Consider the following 25,245-nt stretch of genomic DNA (forward strand, 5'->3'; position numbering starts at 1 on the left):
CATAGGGATGGCCATGTAAAATGACAGTAAAATTGAACTGGTTACAAAGTAAACAGAAACAGAATGCTGGACGACAGCAAAAACTTGCAGCGTGTGGTGCAGAGACGGACGGCGTCCACAAAGTACATCAGTGCATGACATGGCAATCAACAATGTCCACTCAAAGAAGAATAGCCACAACTTCAATAGCCTTGCTTGCTAACGGAAAGCAGGTGCGGGGAATAGCGCTCAAAGGAAGACATAAAACTGCTACAGGAAAACACCAAAATAACAGCACAAGACAAGAACTAAAGCACTACACACAGGAAAACACCAACATACTCAAAATAAGGCGCGAGGATTACCTGGTGGAGTTTAATTTTTTAACGTTTTCTGCTGGTGGTGTGCTGCCGGATTTTTAAATGGAAAAAAATGTGCCTTGTCCCAAAAAAGTTTGAAAATCACTGGAATATAAAACAGTTTTTTGTTTGCTAACATCTGTTGGGGTTTCTTTAAGTACTACAACGCTTTAGCAGTTACTGACTCCTACCAGAACATGAATGATTGTTATTCCCTGGGAATGGGCTTGTATGCGCTCACAGTGTAATGAGTGGGCATGGGATTTGATGTTTGATCAGGTCAACTGGATTCTGGGCTACAGTGGCAACAGCCCTCCTCAATAATTACCAAGGTCAAGATCCCGTTAAAAGCCTATGGGGGGATGTGCTAGACACAAAGTTGCCGCCGGCACATTGTGGTTTTCCACTCAACTGAAGTGTGCATGTTGCTTCAGGCAGTGCGTAATTTCAAAAGATTGGCCACCAGAATGACAGACAGCAAAGTATTTTCCATTAACTGTGGCGGTGTGTTGGTAATTAGCAGAGCAGTTATTTTTTTATCTAGCTGCTTTTCAATATAGGTTTTACTCGGTTACGCGGTTATCTTGTTTGGCCACACTGACGTTAGACAGCGGACTTGCATGCCACCGTCCTCACCTACACCCCAATCCTCATTATCCCCTCTTTTGAAAAGGTGGATGAAGCGAATTACAATCCCTACCTTCTACGATAATGAAAATGATTCACTATCTAAAGATGGGCGCTTAGCGTGAAATTGGAAATGTTTTAACGTAGTAGACGGGGGTGTAACGCTCTCTGTGCGATTATTCTGATTTTGAACACTCTCAGAATGCAAATGCAGATGATCGTTTTCCAGATGAGGGCTTTAAAATGCTTTTACATCTCCAGTCAGGTTGAACCATCTGGATCAACAATGGCTTGAGACAAAGCGGCTGTACTAGACTAAAGGACATGTTGCGCGTGTTTTGGAGATGACTCAAGCTCTCTTTAAATGCGGGGTCTGTCACCCAACTGTTCACACAAAATTAAAATATCTATGCCCACCTCCGCACTGGACTAGCACTCTCTAGGTTTACTTTACATTTACCGGTGAATAAAAATATGTTTAACATGCCGTCAGAACAGTACTTGATTATTCTTTGACATGTGTGGCAAATATTACCAATATACATTGAACAGAAATTCAAATGCTACACTTTTTTTTGCTCCGATTTTTCATGAATTAAACTCAAAGATCTCAAACTTTTATACCGTATTTCCTTGAATAGCCGCCGGGGCGCTAATTAATTTAAAACCTCTACTCACTCCTGCGCTTATTCAAGGCATGCGGTAAAAGTAAGCAGGCGCTAATAATTTTAAAACCTCTTCTCACCCCTGCGCTTACCAATAGCATGCAGTAAAAAATTGGGTGCGATAAAAATAAAAAAATTAATAGAAAATTCTTCTGCGGCCGCGGCCCGGTTGTTGGGGACCACTGCTCTACAACATGTCATCGTGACCACCTTTACACAACGCTATCTGTGTGCAGACCGGACGCATGCATTTCGCTGCTTCTCATACGAGATTGCAATGCAGACTTGGTCAACAACCATACCTTTTACACTGATGGTTGTGATATAAACAACTTTAACACTCTTACTAATATGTGCCACACTCTGTAAACCCACACCAAACACATTTCTGGAGAACATCGGCTCTGTAACACATTATAAACGCAACATAAGAATTACCCACAATGCGATCCATCCATGACTCTTGGCTATATTATACCGGCGCCCCCAACCCCGCTCACCTCAACCGACGCACGGAGAGGGGGGAGGAGGGGGTTTGGTGCTAGCGGGGTATATAATATAGCCAAGAGTCATGGATGCATGGCATTGTGGGTAATTCTAATGTTGCGTTTATAATGTGTTACAGAGCCGATGTTCTCCCGAAATGTGTTTGGTGTGGGTTCACAGAGTGTGGCACATATTAGTAAGAGTGTTAAAGTTGTTTTATATCTCAACCATCAGTGTGATCTGTATGGCTGTGGAGCAAGACCCCTGGTTTACGGATAGTAAAAGCAAAAAAAATACTCCTCCGCCATTTTGAAAATGACGACAGGGGACGCGTCACTTGTGACGTGACAAATTTGACCCGGCGGTAAAAGTAAGCATGCGCTAATAAATTTGGGGAGCGTGTTTGACCCGGCAGTAATTCGTTCTCTTTGGGGTCTTGACCTGACTGCAGTCCCTTGTCTTAACCGACTTGAGTGGGCAAACGCTCACATTCAATGTCGTTTGGGACGTTGGAGAGGTGTTCTTTTTACATTACATACCATTTTTACTGTTACGGGAAGATAGTAGACAGCGTGTGTGGCGTTGTGTGAAAGCGGTTTGCTGATGTCAATGTTGTGAATCGAGTGGTCCATGGTGGGGGTTGGGTTAAACGTAACTTGCGTTGCATCTCTTTGCTTTGGCAGGTTGTGCGGTTAGCATTTTCTTTTCATTTAAAGGGGACCTTGTATGCGAAACCAACTTTTCTTACCCACCTGTTTTTGTGTATTCAGGATCGTTATAAGATCTATTGAATAAAAACTATTGAAATTGAATAATTTGGTGCGTTTGCAAACAGCTAAAATTATGCACAAAGCAAACGATAACCTGCAACACAAGAATGGACAACATTTGTTCTCAACAAAAGAGGAGAAATATAACCTAAAAGAAAATGTCACTTGTATGCATGCACACCACTTGTGTTCTTTAGTATGTACATTTGTGGGATTAAATTATGGAATAGACTAAGCATTGATTGATTGATTGATTTATTGATTGAAACTTTTATTAGTAGATTGCACAGCACAGTTCATATTCCGTACAATTGACCACTAAATGGCAACACCCGAATAAGTTTTTCAACTTGTTTAAGTCGAGGTCCACGTTAATCAATTCATGGCAAAGAAGTCAAACAATGTTCAACTAAAAAGTGGTTAGAGTGTCTGCCCTGAGATCAGTAGGTTGTGAGTTGAAACCCCGGCCGAGTCATACCAAAGACTATAAAAATTACCGTATTTTTCGGACTAGAAGTCGCAATTTTTTCCATAGTTTGGACAGGGGTGCGACTTATACTCAGGAGCAATTTATGTGTGAAATTATTAACACATTACCGTAAAATATCAAATAATATTATTTAGCTCATTCACATAAGAGACTAGACGAAAAAGATTTAATGGATTTAGCGATTAAGAGTGACAGATTGTTTGTTTGGTAAACGTATAGCATGTTATATATGTTCTATTTATTTGAATGACTCTTACCATAATATGTTACGTTAACATACCAGGCACCTTCTCAGTTGGTTATTTATGCGTCATATAACGTACACTTATTCAGCCTGTTGTTCACTATTCTTTATTTATTTTAAATTGCCTTTCAAATGTCTATTCTTGGTGTTAGGTTTTATCAAATACATTTCCCCCAAAAATGTGACTTATACTCCAGTGCGACTTATATATTTTTCCTGCTTTATTATGCATTTTCGGCAGGGGCGACTTATACTCCGGATCGACTTGTACTTTGAAAAAAACGGTACCTCCCTGCTTGGCACTCAGCATCAAGTGTTGGAATGGGGGGTTAAATCCCCAAAAATTATTTCGGGCGCGGGTCAAATGCAGAGAATAATTTCGCCACAGCTAGTGTGTGTGTGACAGTCATTGGCACTTTAACTTTATTATGATCCACTTTAAGAGGCTGTTCAAACTGGAAGTGTTTACAAAGTACAAGGAAGAAACATTTTCATAAACGCCTTGAACTTTGAATGTGATATAACGCTTCTCATTATGGGAATTATAACTGATTAACTGCCTATCAAGAGAGCTGTTGTACTTCATTGATGTCAATTGTATTAAAATATGACAATAGAAAGTAATCATATGTGTCAGGAATAGCAATGAATTGGATGAAACAAGCGTTGATTCTTCCTACTCCTTTTTGGACGTATGGTAAAGAGAAATGAGAACATTTATATTATATGATTTACCATTTTGCAACTGCAATTTTAAACCAAACATATATAATGTACATGCTTAGTTTTTGCAGTCACTCTCCTGTTACAAGATAAATATTTTGCTGCCATCCTAATTTAGCAATTGCTTTAATATTTTAAAGTTAATGTTTTTTCTCAATGTTTATTTGCAGTTGTTCAGTAACAATATTTAGTAATATCAAGTTACTTTATTTGCCCTAATCTAGTTTAGGAATGTTTCAATCAGTGTATTATGCTACGGATTCCGATACCTGTCACCTTTTTTAATTACATTTACATTTTTAATTAGAATTTTTGTTAAATGTTTAAACATATTTGTCGTCAGTGCTACAGTGTTCTACGGTATTGACGTTGTAACAATGTCAACACTGTATTTTATGTTGTTAATGTTTTATTTTCATTACATACATTTTGAGCAAAACAAAATCAATAGTACTCAATAACTAAACAAAAGCAACAACTACGATTTACTACTGTATTTGTAAACAATAATAAACTGATTTTATGAAAATAAAAAATATTGGTATACTCACTCCAGTATTATCCACTGTATTATCCCTGTATGTGTATGCTTTGACGCTTCCATTTAGACTTCTTAAAGTTTACTAACCATTAAGCACTATATTGAGTGTTGATTCAACTTACTGTAGTGACTAGTTTAGCGATTAGCATACCCTTTTAGCTGCTCCTACTTTCTTTTACTGTGTAACATGTTCAGACTTGCTCTCCACTCCTCCAGTGATAATTATACGTACAATACATGTAGTTTACTTTATTTAGTAATGTTTTGCGACATTTTCTTTCTGCTTCCAATTGACTCCTTACTAGGATTGCGCTTGTTTCTACCATACGCTTGAGTCTGTTGCTATTGTGTTAGAGCAGGCTAACACAATACACATGATACACGGGCAAACAGACAATTTTTTAGCCACAATTTTTAGCCATACCAAAACCAAGATATATTTTTGTTATTAATTTTTGTTGAATACCGGTAAAACCTATGAAAAATGGCGGTCCCACTCTATATATTGAAAAACCAATATAAAAACCAAAACATTGTTTCAAAAATATATTTTCTTTATCTTTGGAACGTCCTTTCCATTCCAAAATACACTGCAAACAGCAACTATTTATTTCCTCATCATGGAGGTTGTTATGCGTATTTTTTATTTCGATGGCAACCCACTTAATCCCTGTTTTTTAGTTTGTACAGTACAAGAGACAATACAAAACAGGACCGCCTTCATATTCCAACAGTTTTTACTTGGCCAGTAGAAACTGTTCTCTCCCCTTCACCATCTCTGGCATTTTCCACTGTTTGACACAAAAGGCTCTTCATTTAATCACATAGCGACAGACTGCTGTCTGCCTCGGTTACCCGGACGACTGTTTGGATTAAAAGTCGGAAATGCAAATGTTTGGGGAGGCAATTCGTAAACTGCATTCTCAGTATAGGGGCCTTGTATGCCACTATTGGTACTGTAGTTTTAACACTTAAATTGGAATTGTTTGACCAGGTCAATTGCTACAGACACAAACTCACATCCTCAAGTATGTGGGCAAGAATGAATAAGGGTGAATTGCAGTTGTTTGCCTCCACCCACTTCTGTGCATTCGCTTGCTGGATTAGGAAAAAACAGACAAAAACTGGATGAACGACTAAAGATCCAGTCAGTGGGGGAACTGATAAGCTTTGTGTTTGGTTGCTGTACTTTCAATGATTTCAGCCTTCGAATGATTTGTGTAATGTCTTTTGATTAGGCGCCAGTCTGGTTTGTTTATACAGTAATTTGGTTTCAGAATGGGCCATGCTTAATTCAACTGTACTCCCATCCACCATGAAACACAGCACACATCATTAGGAGAGCCATTAAAATGCCTACAAAGCCCCAGGTAAGCACTGCTATTTGCAGCAGCCTCACCAATATTGAGCTTCCAAGAGGTTTGGAATAGACTGTGTATCGAAGGGTTTTCACACACACTTTGTTGAATGGTTGACATTTTAAAATAAATGATTAATTCCAGGTTTAATAAAATATTGTTTAGTATTTAGTAGGGGTGTGGGAAAAAATCGATTCGGATACGTTGTGCGATTCAGAATCGATTCTCATTTTTTTAAAAATCGATTTTTTTAATTTTTAATTTTAATTTTTTTGTTTTATTTTAATTTTTAATTTTTTTTAATCAATCCAACAAACCCCTACACAGCACTACCATAACAATGCAATCCAATTCCAAAACCAAACCTGACCAAGCAACACTCAGAACTGCAATAAACAGAGCAATTGAGAAGACACAAACACGACACAGAACAAACCAAAAGTAGTGAAAAAAAAATGAATATTATCAACAACAGTATCAATATTAGTTATATCAGCATAGCAGTGATGAAAAATCCCTCATTTACATTATCATTAGACATTTATAAAAAAAATCAAAATAAAAGAACAATAGTGTCAGTGGCTTACACTTGCATCGCATCTCATAACCTTGACAACACACTGTGTCCAATGTTTTCACAAAGATAAAATAAGTAATATTTTTGGTTCGTTTGATAGTTAAAACAAATTTACATTATTGCATTCAGTTGATAAAACATTGTCCTTTATAATTATAAAAGCTTTTTTTTTTTTTTAAATCTACTACTCTGCTAGCAATTTAACAGACTGGGGTAGATCCTGCTAAAATCCTATGTATTGAATGAATACAGAATAGTTTTGAATCGGAAAAATATCGTTTTTGAATCGAGAAACGTGTTGAATCGAAAAAAAATTGATCATTATCGAATCGCGACCCCAAGAATCGATATTGAATCGCATCTAGGGACACCCAAAGATTCGCAGCCCTAGTATTAAGTAAATATTTAATAAAAAATTCCTAGTTCGTCAACTCGTTTTCAAACAATGGCAATAAAAACAATTTTGATCGTGATTCAGATTCTGATTCTGATATATTCAACTACACAGGCATTGTTTTAAGTCTGTGGTTCTTAAACTTTTAACACCAAATGCAATCCCAGTAAATATTTCACTTAACAGGTACCGTTGTTTTTCTACCTTTGCCAGTAATCATGGTTCAGCTTCAAAAGTGGCCTGTACTCAAGAGTCATTGGTTTGTGACATAGTACAATAGTTACACAATGATATTTCAGGGATGGAATATTTAGTTTTAATCAGTACTGTCCAATGATTATTTTTTAAAACTGATTATACTACACTTTTTAATTTGGATTATTCATGATTAATCACAGGTTATTACTCGTTGGCATACCAGTCACGGTCTCCTCACTCATATTTGTAAATGAACCTGATCAATGATCATATTTCAACCAACGCTGCCGTTCAGGTAACCATACGTGTTTAAAGTAAAGGAGCATGTACGGTCAAAATAAATTGACTGATATGCATGTATACATTATTGATGCGATAATTCTTTCTGAATAGTCACACAAATGAAATTATTATTGACATCCCTTATTTTTATCCAATTCCTGTATTCTCTGGTTAATCAATGTAAATTTGTATGATAGCAGTATGGTATTTCATTCAAATGTCATGTATATATTCCTAATAGGATGATAATAACACGTTAGCAATAATTTCCTTCAACGGCGCTCGTATTTTTTGACGCGCAATTAACGTGAACGTGTCCCGCTTGACCCTCGGTCCATTCCGTAGCATGGGAAAATGTTCTGTGACTGGTAAGCCACAAGCGAGAATAACAAAAAAACACGCAGAAATCTGAGAAATGGACAAGAAAAGGGTACATTATGGAAACACCAGGTCCAAAGCGATGGCAAGTCGCTCTCTCGACAAGACAAGACAATTTTCATCCATGGTTGCCGTGAGCCGTCATCACTGGAGCAAATGCCTGCTTGCATTCAGAGGGTGCAGGTTCACTTCCGTGTTTAGATTAGGCTTTACTTTATTGATAACATAACATTTAAATAGTTACTGTAAGTGGTTTAGTAAAATAGGATTAAAGCTCAACATAAAGGAAAGACGATAGGCAGGAAGTATAGAGTCACTTCTTTATCAGATACTTTCATGTCGTCACAAAAATCCAATCACACACTTTCGGTTTCACAAAATAGCGCTACGCGTCACACAGAATGAAAAATGTCTTACTTTACGATCCTGCTTTGTTAAATACGTTTTGTAATGCAATCTGTAATTGTTATACCTAAATAAAGCTGCAAAATTGAGTGGAAGGTGGGTTAAACCCTGGACAAGTCGCCACATCATCGCAGGGCCAACACAGATAGATAACAATCACACTCACATTCACACACTATGGTCAATTTAGTATTACCAATCAACTTGTTGCCAATCAACTTATCCCCAGGTGCATGTTTTTGGAAGAGCGCGGAAGCCGGAGTATCTACGCAGTCCCAGGGAGAATATGCAAACCCCACACAGAAAGATCCCGAGCCTGGGAATCCAACCAAAGACCCTCTTATTATGGGGCTACAGCACTAACCTCAACCCACCGTGCTGCCATTATTAAATAGAGAAGGTTAAGACATTACCATGCAGCGATATGATTACCATTAACTTGTACAATAAGTAATGTACGGAACATCAAAAGCAAATATCACAGATTACATTACAATACATCTTTGACAATCAAACTATAAATCTACATTTTGTGATAATCATGCGCGAAACTGGTTTCTTAACATTTTTGAATCCTTTGAATTCAATTGCCCCTACAACAAATATACAAATACTGTATTGCTACAAAATACAAAATCGGCAAAACAGCAATGCACAGCAGGTAATTTTTTGTTATTGTCATTAAAAGCGTGTTTGTGTTCATGTTTTGAGCTGTTTAAAAGAGCATGATGTTTAAAAACAAACAAACATTTCATTAAAATTTGTTGTCCAGTCACAGCATTATAAACGACAAAATTATCTGTCGAGGGTAGACTTATTATTAATAAAACAATATATTTATCTGTGACTAATCGCTTTTGAGATACTGTCAGGTTCAAACACCGATGACATCTATTAAACAGACAAGAAGCAAGGAATTATGCAGAGACAGAGTTCAATTTCGCTCATGAGGAGAACGCATGGAGCTGTACACTTAGTCACAGTGTTGCCCTACGCTGTAAGGTACAGCTCCCACGTGCCTCTATTTATTCAGGAGTTCCCCAGTCAACATCACGTAGAGCGCCTCTAAAATGAGTGGTCACATATATCAAGCAAAGCAGGTCCAGTACGCACAATACGTGACGGAATGTGCGGGGGGCCTTGTGATTTCGCAATTGTCTCTGCTTCGTCTGCGTGCTGTCGTCTTATGTGCGTTGAGGTCGTTGAAGTTCTGGGCTGTTAGCGGGCTAAAACAAAGATAACATCTACGGCTGAGGCCACCCCTTAGACTAGAAGTTTTGTCCTTGCACAGATAGGAAAAGTATAGCTTGAGCACAATAGCTAATAACTATAGCAACTGACTTTAAGCATATTAAAGTTGTGTGATAACTTACACATGGTTATTTTAACAGATAGCTATTAATAAAATGCAATTAACCGCGAATAAATATTTCAATTATTTGACAACCCTCATTTTTAACTTATTTGTATTTTCATAAAAAATAAAACAACTGTGTTGTTATTGTATACCACTAGTGATTTTCCTCGTTTAAGTATTTTTCTAAGAATTGTATGTTCTGCTTTGTGGAGATGTCCTGTTTAAGTCATGACTTCCGCATGCGTTTCTTTGGCTATGATCAAAATGTATCCGAAATGTGTCAAATGCGACTGCCTCTGAACGCTTGGGTCATATTCATTAGACCTTAATGTCATCGAAAGGCAACAAATGTCACAATTCCTTGCCAAAATAAAGGGTACCAAAAATAAAGGGTGGACTAATGCGAAGAAAACACTTAGTGGCCAAAATTGATGTTTTAAAACTGACATCAGTGTACCATCACTCCTGGCTCCGACTCATCCACAGAGCAACTGCCACACAAACTGGGAGGAACTAAATTATTGCCCTCTTCCATTTTATGTCCTGCGTAAAATAATTTGTTTAAAAAAAGGTTGACTGCAGTTTCACAGCATACTTGAAATTGCCACAAATGCACCTTGGGTGATACCAACACTTATCGGGGTCATGTTTAATGCGGATGCAGGTCCCTTCATAGACCTTTTCTTTTTTAGATATTTGTTTTTGTAATGCAATGTGAATAACCACATTAAAAGATGGATTTTTACAAAACATCTGAATTGGGCGTCATATCCTGACGTGTGGAATAGCCTTTGACTTATGTTGTTGTGATAAATTGCAGACCTCTCGCAATTGCCATTAGCGTTCTTTGACTCCTCTTCTTCCTAAAAGAGGAAACATTAGTGGTGGCTTTCTGAGAAAAGCCTTGTTGGTTTTGTGGTGACTGTCATGCTATGACGGCCCAGTTCTTCAGAAGTCCTGTGTCATCTGGATTTCACAGCTTACATCCAGCCTCCTGTGGTCCGAGGTTATCTCCCTCTTGGAAAAAGCCTTTATGGCGCTGCTAACATTTATTTCCAACACCTATTTAACTAGCAAAAACATTGCTGCTTCTGGCAGGAATGAATTTAAAGAGGAGGCGAGTAAGGAATGAGTACATGAAATAGGTACATGAGAGTAAAATCACTAGTTTTTCTTTCGGATGAAGCGACATGAAAAACTATAAAATTATATCTCGACTATCACACTTGACAAAGTCAGGGGACAACCGCATACTTTACAGTGAGTGTAGAAAATATTATCCTGTGTACAATAGTCAGTACTGGTGTTTTTCCAATACCAATATTTTGGTACCGGTACTAAATTATTTTCGATACTTTTCGGTACTTTTCTGAATAAAGGGGACCACAAAAAACTGCATTATTGGCTACTGACTATTTTATGTTTCTTATTGCAAGTTTGACCTTAAGTAAAAATAGTGAACATACTAGACAACGTGTCTTTTAGTAGTAACTAAGCAAACAAAGGCTCCTAATTTAGTCTGCTGACGTATGCAGTAACGTGGGGGGGGGGGACGGTACCTTTCAGAGGCGGTACTTTTCAGAGGCGGTATAGTACCGAATATGATTCTATAGTATCGCGGTATTATACTAATACCGGTATACCGTACAACCCAAGTCAGTAAGGTTTTGAACTTAATTAAATCGCAATCATATAGGTTCTCTCTTATCTAATATAGATCGCTCTTATATGTGCGAAAAAGTTTTGGTCGGAAAAGTTAGGTTTTAGCATTAAGTGTAACTTAATTAACACCCGTAAGTACTTATCGAAAAGCTAAGCAGATATAGTTTTTTCCTTTTGGTGTTAAACCAATAGTTGCTATTAATTCAGTGGCAATTAAAATTGTGCAAAAATTAGATATGGAGTAGATACTGTTGTGACAGTGTGATTTGATTTGATTTAGATTTTTATTAAGGATCCCCATTAGCTGGTTGCCACAACAACCCACAAGTCTTCCTAGGGTCCACTACTCAATACAATTACAAATAAAAGCATATAATTATAACTACACAATACAGACAAAAAATAAAAGCATCAATAAGAAAACAGGCATACAATGTACACACAGTTATTACCATATATTACATAACTACATAATATAAAACCGAACAAAATCATCAACGAGCAAACTAATTTAAAGACTCAGATAAGATATCACTTCTTTTTAAACACCTGTTTACTTTCAATGCCGGTGAGAATTTGAGGCAGGTCATGATGTTAGTTTATCACTTTTACAGACGACGATGAGTATTTTGCCAAAATGCTTAGGCTCAACAGTTTGGTTGCTCTTTAGCGGAAATAATGCATATTCAGACACCTGTAAGAATTGCTTGAAGGTGAAGTTATGCAAATAATGCTGTGTTAATAGCAACATTTTGCCCAATTATTACACGACTCCTGCATGTAAGATTAACTAGCAAAGACAGTTTTAACAATAGTCTAACATCCTTAATATATCTCTTATCAATTTCTGCTGGCCTTCTCTGTAATGTAAATACTCAGAATAACCTTACAAAGTTTTGTATTGATGCTGGTTTGGCTTTGATGTTTGGTAAATTCTATTTCACATTACATAGTTAATTTCAATTAATAAGTATATTATTGAAGCGCTTAAATTACTATTGTGTTTAACTTGCATGTCACACACCTTGTAAAACTTAAAAAGGCATAGTTTTCGGAAAATAATTTCTTCCTTTTTCTAAGTACTAGATAGGTCACTGTTTAGGCATAAAAAAATACCAATTTGTCACCTGTATCGGCTGATTTGGAAACAATACACAACCCTATTATTTGGCGACCTGCAGGAAGCTAATCTAATTATCTGTGTGGCCAGTATCCCACACTTCCTCATTTTTTTGCACTGGTCACCATTTTTTTGATATCATGTAATATTTTGGAAATGGCAACATCTGTGTGTTGACCAAAATCTAGACTGTTTAAAGGTGTTGTTAGTCAGCTCTACTGGGAACAGGTTGTTTTGGGTGTCAGCAGCTTTAATGTTGATGAGCCAGGTTTGAAATGTGTGCGCCTCCTAGAATCGCTAAAATGCACTTTGTATACATATTTATTTTAGAGCTGCAACAATTAAACAGTTAACGCACATGATTAATCCCCCAAAAATGTTGCATTTATTATGTACACACTTCATGCAATTTATTTTGCCTGTGTAGGCTCTCTTACCTTAATCGCTATACGGTCAGTGATCAGATAAATACATATGTCAGTACAGAAATGATTGATGTGGTCGCTGACAAATTTCACTCCAAATACTGCCTGAAAGAAGTTTATTTAAACCTGTTATTAAGTTTTATGCACATGAATGACATGCATTCAAGTAAAATGTTTAAACATGTTCCTGGATGACATTCTGACAATAAGATTACATTTGTTTACAAATATTGGGGTCTTTAGTACATTTTAATTATGCAAGCGATTAATCACCTGTGATAAATCATGATTAATCCAAGTTCCTAACTGTGATTAATCTGATAAAAAAAATATTATTTGACAGCCCTTAACGTATACTGTCCAATGTAACTCTTCACCTTTCCACAAGATAGATGCCATACATCATGTACGAAAACGTAAAATTAAGGTTACCCTAATCCGGGGGTCAGCAACCTGCGGCTCTTTAGCGCACCCCTAGTGGCTCCCTGGACGTCTTTCGGAGATGTGTGAAAATGGATGAAGAAAAGTATATATTTTTTGCTTTAATATGGTTTCTGTAGGTTGACAAACATGAAACAAACTTTTCTAATTGTTAGAAATCCCACTGTTGATGTTAAACATGCTTCACTGATAAGAGAATTTGGCAAGCACCATTTTGTCCTACTACTTTGGGCGGTCCTTGAACGCAACGCAGTTTGTTTACATGCACAACTTTCCTTGACGTTGCCACAGAAAGACGTTTTTTATGCCACTCCTTTTTAGTCTCATTTTGTCCACCAAACGTTGTATACTGTGCGTGAATGCACAAAGGTGACCTTTGTTGATTTTATTGATTTGCTGGAGTGCTAATCAGGGATATTCGGTCAATCCAAGACTGCAAGCTAATCAGTGCTAACATGCTATTTAGGGTAGTTGTATGTACATACCGCATTATTATGCCTCGTTTGTAGGTAAGTTTGAGCTAATTTAATTTCCTTTACTTATGTCCTCGGTGTATTTAATTTATATTTGCATGTCTCAAACTTGCAGCCCCCATTGATGGAGAGTTGGTAAAGCTCTATAGGCTTTATTTTCACTATCTCAAACTCTGAGGTCCTCAGGGTGTGGTCTCTTGCTGGTGCCCAAAGTCAGTACCAAACTTTGCTTTAGTTTTATGTTCCTAAAATCTGGAATAGTCTTCCTGAAGATGTGAGACAGGTCTCAACATTGACAAAGCACCCTGAAAACACTTGTTTATTTGTGCATATGACAACTGTAAGTATTTAATCTGCACTCTATGATTAATTTTATAAAATATGTTTTTTATGATTATTGCGTTTTCTGATTTATGTTTGAATTATGGTTTTATATCTGTAAAGCACTTTTAATTGCCTTGTGTCCAACATTTTCTCTATAAAATAACTTGCCTTGCCTATTTTAAAATGTTTAGCAAAGCCTGCTATTTTACTACGTGGTGGGTGTATAAATGGGGCTCAGAGAGGGCATCGTGCCTATGAGGAAGGAACATTTTCCTTCAAGACAACTTGAAAAGCTGTAACTTAGGGACGGCGTGGCGCAGTGGAAGAGTGTCCGTGCGCAACCCGAGGGTCCCTGGTTCAATTCCCACCTAGTACCAACCTCGTCACGTCCGTTGTGTCCTGAGCAAGACACTTCACCCTTGCTCCTGATGGGTGCTGGTTAGCGCCTTGCATGGCAGCTCCCTCCATCAGTGTGTGAATATGTGTGTAAATGGGTAAATGTGGAAGTAGTGTCAAAGCGCTTTGAGTACCTTGAAGGTAGAAAAGCGCTATACAAGAACAACCCATTTATCATTTATCATTTAACTTCAAACGTGTGCGTTTGCGTGCCTCTTCCGTCCAGAAGTAGAGCAAACAACTGAGAGAAATTATATATTGGTGCCCATATGCAGTCATTAAAACATCACTTTTATATTATAGGGCACTTTTAAAAAAATATTTACCCCTAATATACAGTGTGTAAAAATTATGATACATTTGACTCAAAGCTTGCTAATAAGTAGATGCAAATCTGCAGATCAAAGGCAGGAAAGTGCCTCTCTTATAGGTCATTGACAATAGAAGACACAATTAATTCGTCCATATGCACACACACTGACACTGCCAAGAGTGTGTGCTTGCAGGTGTCTTGATCATCACAAGCCAGAGTCACTAGCATCATGTTAGACGTGGTCATCCCCAAGGGCCTGTGCACACACCAGCCAGCTCTTTGAATGTCAGAAAGTGCATTACCATCGATCGTGTGAAAAAGGACACGGTTTCCTGCTGCAGTATTGTATTAAAAGTCGCTGCGCCATAAATAAAAGCCAAGGTGCTAGGTTGAGGAAAACTGATGGGGATGGATTGTTGTAGAAAGTTAAATGTTAAAATAGAGGCTCTTCTTTAATTAGACTAGATTTTAGGGAGCTCATTAGAGCGTTTACAAGGGCTTGTTTTCAGTCGCTGACATAATGCGTGACAGTATATTAAATTAAATCAAAGTTGCCCCCGCACTTATTTCGCCACCCTCTCACTGCTTCAGGTTGATATCTTTCCCACCCAGCTGGCATCCCTTGAGGCCGTCTGGATCCTTATGATGCATAAGTCTCAGCACATATATCCCTTGGTTATCGAGCAGCGAGCAAATCAACCTCTTCACATGATTGATGAGCAAATGGGATTTTAATTATGTTACTCAGCTGTCACCCCGTGGCCATATCTCCATGTCTCTTTTTTGGAAGCTTTATTTCACAGCTACAGTTGTGTTGATGAGCTTTTACTTGTATTTTATATATTCTCGGCTCATTCCTTTCTGATGCTTGTGGAACAAGGGAGCCATGTTAAGTTTTAATTGACTGAAGAAAGGTGCACAAATCTGTAGAAATGCACTTTTTTTAGACCTCATCTCAGTTGAGAAAAACGTTAACTGTCCCCAACCTCAAATTTATTCATATTTTTGCTACAGGTGCTATGATGTCAGTGATGTTGACACACTGCTCGATTTTCGTTTCATCTGACCACAGAACTTTCCTCCAGAATGTCTTATCTTTGTCCATGTGATGTCAGATGAAACAAAAATTGAGCCGTTTGGCCACAGTACCCAGCAACAAGTTTGGAAGAGAAAAGGTGAGGCCTTTAATCCCAGGAACTCTATACCTACAGTCTGGGCCTGTTTTGCTGCCAATGGAACTGGTGCTTTACAGAGAGTAAATGGGACAATGAAAAAGGCAGATTACCTCCAAATTCTTTAGGACAACCTAAAATCAGCAGCCTGCAAGTTGGGTCTTGGGCGCAGTTGGGTGTTCCAACAGGACAATGATCCCAAACACATGTCAAAAGTGGTAAAGGAATGGCTAAATTTAGACTAAAATTAAGGTTTTAGAATGGTCTTCCCAAATTATTGACTTAAATGTTACGACAATGCTGAAGAAACAAGTCCATGTCTGAAAACAAACACATTTAGCTAAACTGCACCAATTTTGTCAAGAGGAGTGGTCAAAAATTCAGCCCGAAGCTTGCCAGAGGCTTGTGGATGGCTACCAAAAGCGCCTTATTGCAGTGAAACTTGCCAAGGGACATGTAACCAATTATTAACATTGCTGTATGTATACTTTGACCCATCAGATTTGGTAAGTTTCGCCCATTCCTCTTTGCAGTACCTCTGAAGCTTGGATGTGAAGGATTGTTTTTTATCTTTTTCATCTTCATTTTTCATGTCTCTGTAATTTGCTGCATTCATCTTTCCCTCAATCCTGAATCATCTCCCATTTCCTGCTGAAAAACATCCCCACGGCATGATGCTGCCACCACCATGCTTCACTGTAGAAGGGTTTTTGGCTTGGTGATGAGCGGTGCCTGGTGTCCTCCAAACATGATAGCTGACATTCAAGCCAGACAGTTCAATCTTTGTTTCATCTTATGAGAGAATGTAGTTTCTCATTGTCAGAGAGGCTTTTAAGTAGATTTTGGAAAACCTTTTACAAAGAAATGGCTTCCATCTGGCTACTATACCATACAGGCCTGATTGGTGGATTGCTGCAGAGATGTTTGTCCTTGTGGAAGGTTCTCCTCTCTTCACAGAGGAATGCTGTAGCTCTGACAGTGTGACCATCGGGTTCTTGGTCACCTCCCCGAATAGACTAAAATGAATGCAGCAATGTACAGACACATCCTGGATGAAAACCAATGCTTCCCATCCAGCCTGATGGAGCTTGAGAGGGGCTGCAAAGAAGAATGTGCAAACTGGCCAAAGATAGGTGTGCCATCGTATTCAAAAAGACTTGAGACTGTGCATCAACAAAGTATTGTGCAAAGGCTATGGATGTTTTTTTTGTTTTAATAAATTTGCTAATTTTTTAAAATAATCCTTTTCACGTTGTCCGTAGAATTTTGAGGAAAAAAATGAAAGTATTCCATTTTGGAATAAGGCTGTAATATAACAAAATGTGGAAAGAGTGAAGCGTGTTCAATACGTACTTAATATTTGGTAAATATTATGTTAAAATATTTTTTCCAAAAATCTGTCTTTTTTGAGACGAGTATATGAACATGTTGAAATGTCAGATTGCAAGACTGTCTCCTGTGCACAACCTCCTTTCAGTTCATACCTAATATTTTCAAGTACATTGATGTCAGCGCTCTAGCTTTGACCATTCCAAAATCTCATTTTCTTCAGGTAAAATCCTTATTTTGGAAGGAAAGAAGAGTGCGTAGATATTGCAAAGTCAAGATGTTCCACACTGATCAAATTTTACCCAAATGATGCATCCAAATGTATTTATTAGTAGTATTATAATTGTTATTCTTAGTGTTATTATTATATAAAACAACAATATATTATAACATTATACAATAAAATGGTTAATTTTTGCACCAGGTAACAGCTTCAACCATTTTGTACAGTTTGACACCATTCCATTTTTCCCCCAGTAACATTCACAGGTGTCTCATTCATGCCAATAGCTTTACTTTCATTTTCTCAGAGTTTGACATGCCCTCCGCTGACATTTCTGTTCGACAAGCACAAAAATGTAATTTCACATCCGAGACAAATGTCATTCAAAAATGTCTTCACAGCTGTGCAGCTTCTCGAGTTAAGATAACCCCGCAGAAGACTGCAGCAATTTTTTGTGCATTTAAAGAAGACCCTATTAAAAGTTCTATGTGGTTTTGCAACTTAGTGCACAGAGGACACTCAACTTTAGAGATACATAATGTTTGAATATCCACATTTGTCAGTTGGTAAACTATAAAAAAAAAAAAAAAAAAAAAAACTCACATTCAAGCAACCATGTTGTTAAAGTACGTATTCTCAAAAAACTGTACTATAGAAATTAAACTCGTATATACTTTTAAGTCGTCAGTGTACACCTTGTATGTCATGATGAATTTACTGACTGAAAAACCTCAGCTATTCATCTTACTATGTAGTATTAGTAGTAGCAGTAGTAGTTCCTCTATGTCAGTCACTGGTGTTTGGTCCATGGGCAAGACAATTCACACAATTTGTCTCCAGTGCCGCCCACACCGGTGTATAAATATGAATTTGTTTTTGGTAGTGGTCGGAGAGGCAGCAATGTTTCCGTCAGTCCACTCTAGGGCAGCTGGGGCCACAAATGTAGCTTACCACCACCCTGTGTCAATGCTCAGTGGCCTAGTGGGTAGAGTGTCCGCCCTGAGATTGGTAGGTTGTGAGTTCAAACCCGAGTCATACCAAAGACTATACAAATGGAACCCCTTACCTCCCTGTTTGGCACTCAGCATCAAACATGATTCCCGGGCGCTGCACCACTGCTGCCCACTGCTCCCCTCACTTTCCAGGGGGTAAGCAAGGGGATGGGTCAAATGCAGAGGACAAATTTCACCACACCTAGTGTATGTGCGTGACAATCATTGGTACTTTAACTTTAACTTGAAAAAAATTAATACTAGACTCTTTGAGTGTCTAGAAAGGCGCGAAATAAATCCAATCAATTATTACTTTTAGTAAGCAATGGCGACCGAAATGACCTCCAGGTTTTTATTAGAACGGTCACTTTTAATGTGCATGTTGCCCCAAAGAAACGAGACATTGTTTTTAAAAATAGCGCTTTAGCAGGAGCAAAAAACAGAAAAGTGTATATATGACAAATTATTGTATCACAAAAAGTTGACCAATCAGAACCCTGTTATTTGCGTCGTCGTTGACACAAGACTAGAATTTTTGGAAGGTGCCTGTCAAGCTCTGCCTGGCAGCTTGGAGGATGAGAAGCCAGCCAACTGTAGCATTGTTTAGGCTTAATCTAAAGGCCTTAGTGGCCACATGCGTGGACAGCACCTTTAAGCTCTTATTTCCAAAATTGTGTACACTACTGAATTGGGGTCTTATGCCGACATATGGACACTTTTACTGCTATCTGGTGGTGTATGAAGAGTAGAACATACAATGGAATTTGAAAAAAAAAAGTTTAAAAATAAAAATTTGCATGTCACTACACATGAAGTACACTTTTGTGTACTTATGGACTAAGTACATCATATTAAAATATGATTTTTAGTGTTTATTTTAATTAGGGTCCTATAAGCCCAAATAGCAAAGAGAAAAAAAAGCATGTAAACAAACAGCTTGGGCCTTAAGAGGCTTTCTAGTTAATACACATAATTTTGTGTTGCTTACATTCCAGTATCGCTGTTGTAGCGTTTGGATCACAATCGTGTGCCACATAAATGAACTGAAATATAATCTATATTCATCTTTTAAATTGCAGGGTAAGATGGTGAAAGGAATGGGTGGAGCGATGGATTTGGTGGCCAGTGCTGGAACCAAGGTCGTGGTCACCATGGAGCACTCAGCAAAGGTTTGTGTTTAATCTGTGTGATTCGTACATTTGTGTTTCCATTTCAAACCAAGATTAGAAAAGCACTTTTTAGGTTTATTTTTAAACAAAGACCAAAAAAATACATATTTTTATAGTTTTACCCTAGTTTTTATACACTTTACATGACCATGCAGAGGGAGAAGAGGACGGCAGTGAGACAGTGACGTCTTTAGCTGTCAGCGTGTTTATTAACAGTTAAGTATATGCGTGAGATGTGTGCGTAATCCAAATATATGTAGTGTAAGTACGTGTGGTAATTACATATGAGTGGTTACCAGCGGGTGTTGAAGGTGCGTGTTGAGATTGAGGCGGAAGTCCAAAGAGGGCACAGTAGGCTCGGAAGTCGAAAGACAGGCGGAAGGTCAAGGACTGGAGCGAAGCGTCGTGGTCAGTGGGCAGGCGTGAGGTCGAAGTCCAGAAAGGCAAGAGAGAGTCCAGAGGGGATTCAGGGAGCCAAGACACACAGCTCGACGACGAGGAAGGGTGGCGGGAAGCTGGAGAACGCCACAACACGAGACACAGAGGAAACACAGAGAAGGCTGGAGACATATTGGCTTAATGTACGGATACAAGAAGCTACGTTCTGGCACGGAATCTCAAGACACGCTGGCTTATGAGGGCAGGTCGCTCATCACGGGCAGGTGTGTTAATTGCAGAATAATTGCAGCCGCTAACCTCTAATGGTACACATACCACAGTTTGAGAATCACTAGTCCAAGCAAATTCACACGCTCCTTGAGCATTCAGTTGACCACATGTGAGAAACATCAGACGTGGCGCACCAACAACACACCTGACATAACGAGGTATATGTGTTATTAATATAATCAATTGACAGCAATCATTCCCATTAGATTATTTTCATAATATACATTGATGATTTGTCCCATTTACAAATAAAATACAATTGTATGTGTGGGTGGGGGTGCTGCTTTGGAAATAATTTGTACTCCTTTCAGAGATCACATTAACTTCCCCTTAAAACATTTTCATGTTGCAAAATCAGATGTAAGCATGGGATAACGTGTACATTCTTGCAACTTTTTGTCTGTAAAACATGTCATTACAGTTTTATCAGCATTGCTGTAATCTAGTAACAGCATTTCATCATTAATATCCATAAATTAATACTCTTAATAATTGACTGTTGAATAAGCACACATCTGATTGGTGAGTGTGGGTGTATAGTTCTTGAGTTGTGAGCATTTACATCTCTTCACCACTCTACTCAGTGGCCTTGGGATTAGATTGTCCGCCCTGAGACTGGAAGTTTGTGAGTTCAAATCCAGGCCGAGTCAAACCAAAGACTATAAAAATGGGATCTCTTACCTCCCTGCTTGGCACTCAGCATCAAGGGTTGGAATTGGGGGTTAATCACCAAAATTATTCCCGGCGCGGCCACCGCTGCTGTTCACTGCTCCCCTCACCTTCCAGGGGATGAACATGGGGATGGGTCAAATGCAGAGGATAATTTCACCACCCCTAGTTTGTGTGTGACTATTGTTGGGACGTCAACTCGGCTGCATTGTTAGCTATAAAATAACATGCGACACGCACCCAAACACGCTGTTAATGACATTGATTCCCTGCATGTAAGCAGCATTGTATTGTGACAACCCTGCATTTCCAGTTTGTGTGATGTCGGAGTTGTCCGACTTTTTGTGTGGACGTAAATGCATCAATGAATCTAATGAGTCCATCTTTTTGCGCAAGTGATAGAGAGCGCGGCTGCTGATGATATGGCAAATGACAAGTTTTGCTTCAGTAGATAGTATTTTTTTGCCAATGTTTTTTGGTGTGGTATCGGCCGACAAACTGTTTTACTCAATAAAGTGATCGATGGACCTTCTGTTCTCCTTAAGTCGTCTCGACGGACGTTACAATGTTTGAACAGTGTTGCCGCTTGTTGTCCCCTGTCACTCACGGAGTTAATTTGCTAAACTGACAGAATTATATGTTAATTTTATTTAGAATTTTGGTTGGATTTAATTTTGTGTGCGGCATAGATTTGATGTGTGCATCGAACGCTTCAGCTGTGGACACCTGGCTGGAACCAATTATGCATGTTTAAATGTTTTTCTTATAAATGATAAATGAGTTGTACTTGTATAGCGCTTTTCTACCTTCAAGGTACTCAAAGCGCTTTGACACTACTTCCACATTTACCCATTCACACACACATTCACACACCGATGGAGGGAGCTGCCATGCAAGGCGCTAACCAGCACCCATCAGGAGCAAGGGTGAAGTGTCTTGCTCAGGACACAACGGCTGTGACGAGGTTGGTACTCGGTGGGGATTGAACCTGGGACCCTCGGGTTGTGCACGGCCACTCTCCCACTATGCACGGCCACTCCTCCACTGCGCCACGCCGTCCCTTATGGAGAATGTGCTTCAATATACAAAGTTTTCTACTTATGAACCCTGTTCAAGATCCAATTAAGTTCGTAAATCTAGGTTTCACTGTGTACAATTAGGAAGGGATTCATATGGCCCCATTCGTGGGTGGATCTCGTGTGAGAGGAAGAGGGGGGGGTGACAGACTCACGCCGTCGCGTGGGTTCCCAGGACCACCAAGCACAGACATTTTGTGAGCAACTGTAGACTTATTTATTTTTCAATAAGAAAAGTCTGTTGCGTGTTGCTCCCACTGTTCGCTCCTCGGTGTAGCTTTTCAGCCTTCCTCATTGTCTGCGTCTGCCTCTCGCTCTCTTCCGCGTTGCATGCGCTGCTGCTTGTTCTGTCATCTCTCCCTCTCGTTCCTCTCCACCCTCCTCAGCTGCTGCCCTTTTATACAGCGAGAGGAGATTCGTTAGTTGTGTCTAGTTGCGCGATCACGCACCTGATCTTGAATGCGGCATCGCTCCCGGCGCGCCCCGCCTCGCCGTCCACGCCTCCATCTTGGGCCAGGCTCCGGCGTGCCCTGCCTCGCCGTCGGACTGCCAGCAGGGGGTTAATCACTTTGCATCGCAGTCTGCTAAAAATAATGGAAAGCGCCAGTCTACATACCAACTGACGTGGTCACAAAACACATTTTAAGATATTCAACACTCCTACTGTCATCTAGCGGCTTAAGTGGCTAGTAAAACACCCCAATTTGTTACGTTTTGTGTGTCAGGTAAACAGTGACGAATGGGGCCATATGAATCCCCTGCCAACTGTATTTGAAGTCAAACATTTTAAAAAAACAACTTTAAAACCAATGTCTTAGAGAAAATATATCACTCTTGAATCAATAGCATTAGTTAATCCTATAAGCAATGTTAATTATAAAACTAAATGTGGGATATAAATAATAATGGAAGTATAAGTGTTTGTATAGAGCAGGCCTGGGCAATTATTTTGATTCGGGGGCCAAACTTAGAGAAAAAAATGTGTCTAGGGGGTGGTATATCTGATTTTTAGGAACACTAATACAAAAACTCACAATGTCTGATTTAATGCTGAAAACGTTATGACAGACCGCCTTAAAAAATGGAATGGAATTAAAAATGTTTTTTACCAAATGAGACACCCAGAATGGACATGACATTAAAAGAATGTGGGTTTTACAATATTAAAACTATGAATGATAAGACACTGAATATTGACAACATATGAACGTCACACCCCCTTCGATTGACATATTTGCAACACATATATGAACACGAAGGGTAAAAAACAACAACACCTACAATCTGATATATCACTAAAGTTTAGAACTTTGTTGTAAAAATCTCATTCTGCATCTGTCCCTGACACCCGCATTTCAGGCTGGCCACTCTGGAAACACTCTGTGGAAACGCTCCCCGCCCACACTGCTTGGTGCTTCGTCTGAGCTGCTGTGATTTACATTACCATAGTAACTAGTACATCATACAAAAGCGCGGATTTCCAACCATTGAAATACTTAATATAGTTCAAGACTTACGGTCGTTTGAAAACATCACTGTGCATCATTATGGCGGCTATGGTTTCCATCTTAAAGATCTAAAAAAATTATTTTGGAATGTCCGGCGGGCCAGATTTAAAAGCTCAACGGGCCGCATGTGGCTCCCGGGCCTTAATTTGCCCAGGTCTGGTATATAGTGAATTATGTGAATTATATTTATATAGCGCTTTTTCTCTAGTGACTCAAAGCGCTTTACATAGTGAAACCCAATATCTAATTGTTACATTTAAACCAGTGTGGGTGGCACTGGGAGCAGGTGGGTAAAGTGTCGGCTTTACCCACGGCAGTGACTAGGATGGCGGAAGTGGGATTCGAACCTGCTGGCTCTACCAACCGAGCTATACCGGCCATATAGTATATTATTGGTACAAATGTTTAACCAACATGTGTACTTTCACATGTCTTTGCTGTGTATGTATTCGAACAGTGTTTATTTTGTGTCCAAAGTTTATTTATAATATGTTGTGTAAAGGAAATTTTATATTTTTATAACGCACATCTTGTATTTGAGATTGTTTATAGGGTTAACTTCAGCCTTAACTTTGGTCTTTAAAATTGTCAATTTATGAATTTAAAACTGTTTATGTAAAACGGTTTGTTTATTTTGTTGACTACAAAAACAATACAATAATTTGTTATATATATTTTTTTACTTTAAGAAGCAAATGATAAAAAAAAACACCTATGGTCATCCTCTTTTTGTGGTGCTTTCAAATAAAAAAAATTAACCAATGGTACACGTATCGTGTTTGTGTGTTTCCTCTCAGTATTTATTTTGTCCTTTTGAAATTTAGGATGCCATTTTACTTTAAGTTGTGTGTTAATGAGTACGTGCGTTCTGACTGACAAATGGTAATTCTCTTAATGGTTTGCTTAATGGCTGTAAAGCAGGAAGGTTGTGTTTGCTGCTCATTTAACTTATTTAGATGCTTGAATTGGAGTCAAGTGTTAGAAGTTGGGATGTGGCGATTAGTCGGAGTGGTTCTGGAGCAGCAAATAACCTAGCGGGGTACCCGACATGAGGTAACTTTGACTTTGACTTTTAAGTCATCGTGATGCAAGGACACCGTAAAATCCTAGCTTTGCTAATCGCAGCATGTTTGGTGCCCAGCTAAGGTCCAGATGGCGGAGTAGTTGAACATGAACTAACACCCCCCCGAGCGTATTGTCATTCATTAATCAGGATGTGTGGGTTGCGACACATGTGGCAGCGTCTGATGCTTAAAGATGAATTACGAGGTTGGCCTTCAAATATGTGCTTTGTCTACCTGAGGAAAACAATATGACCTGCTGCATTTCTTCACATATTAATGCGAAAACCGTATCCATGAAATGACTGTTGCACTTTGAAAGGTCTTGGCTGCACTTAATAAATAACCTCAGGTTCAGTCTGGTTTATAGCAATGCTATTTTCTTTTCTT

At 38.7% G+C, this 25,245-nt stretch overlaps 1 protein-coding gene across 1 annotated transcript in view; it reads left to right on the forward strand.

Moving 5' to 3' along the window:
• The window catches only part of oxct1a (3-oxoacid CoA transferase 1a), a 131,326-nt gene that overhangs the window by 69,545 nt on the left and 36,536 nt on the right, over positions 1–25,245 (forward strand). The window contains exon 14 of the mRNA XM_061900378.1: positions 19,783–19,872. Coding sequence (XP_061756362.1) covers positions 19,783–19,872 — 90 coding nt within the window. The remainder of the gene's footprint in view (positions 1–19,782; positions 19,873–25,245) is intronic.

This window comes from Nerophis ophidion, linkage group LG01, assembly GCF_033978795.1.
Source record: "Nerophis ophidion isolate RoL-2023_Sa linkage group LG01, RoL_Noph_v1.0, whole genome shotgun sequence".
In the NCBI taxonomy this organism is placed as follows: domain Eukaryota; kingdom Metazoa; phylum Chordata; class Actinopteri; order Syngnathiformes; family Syngnathidae; genus Nerophis; species Nerophis ophidion.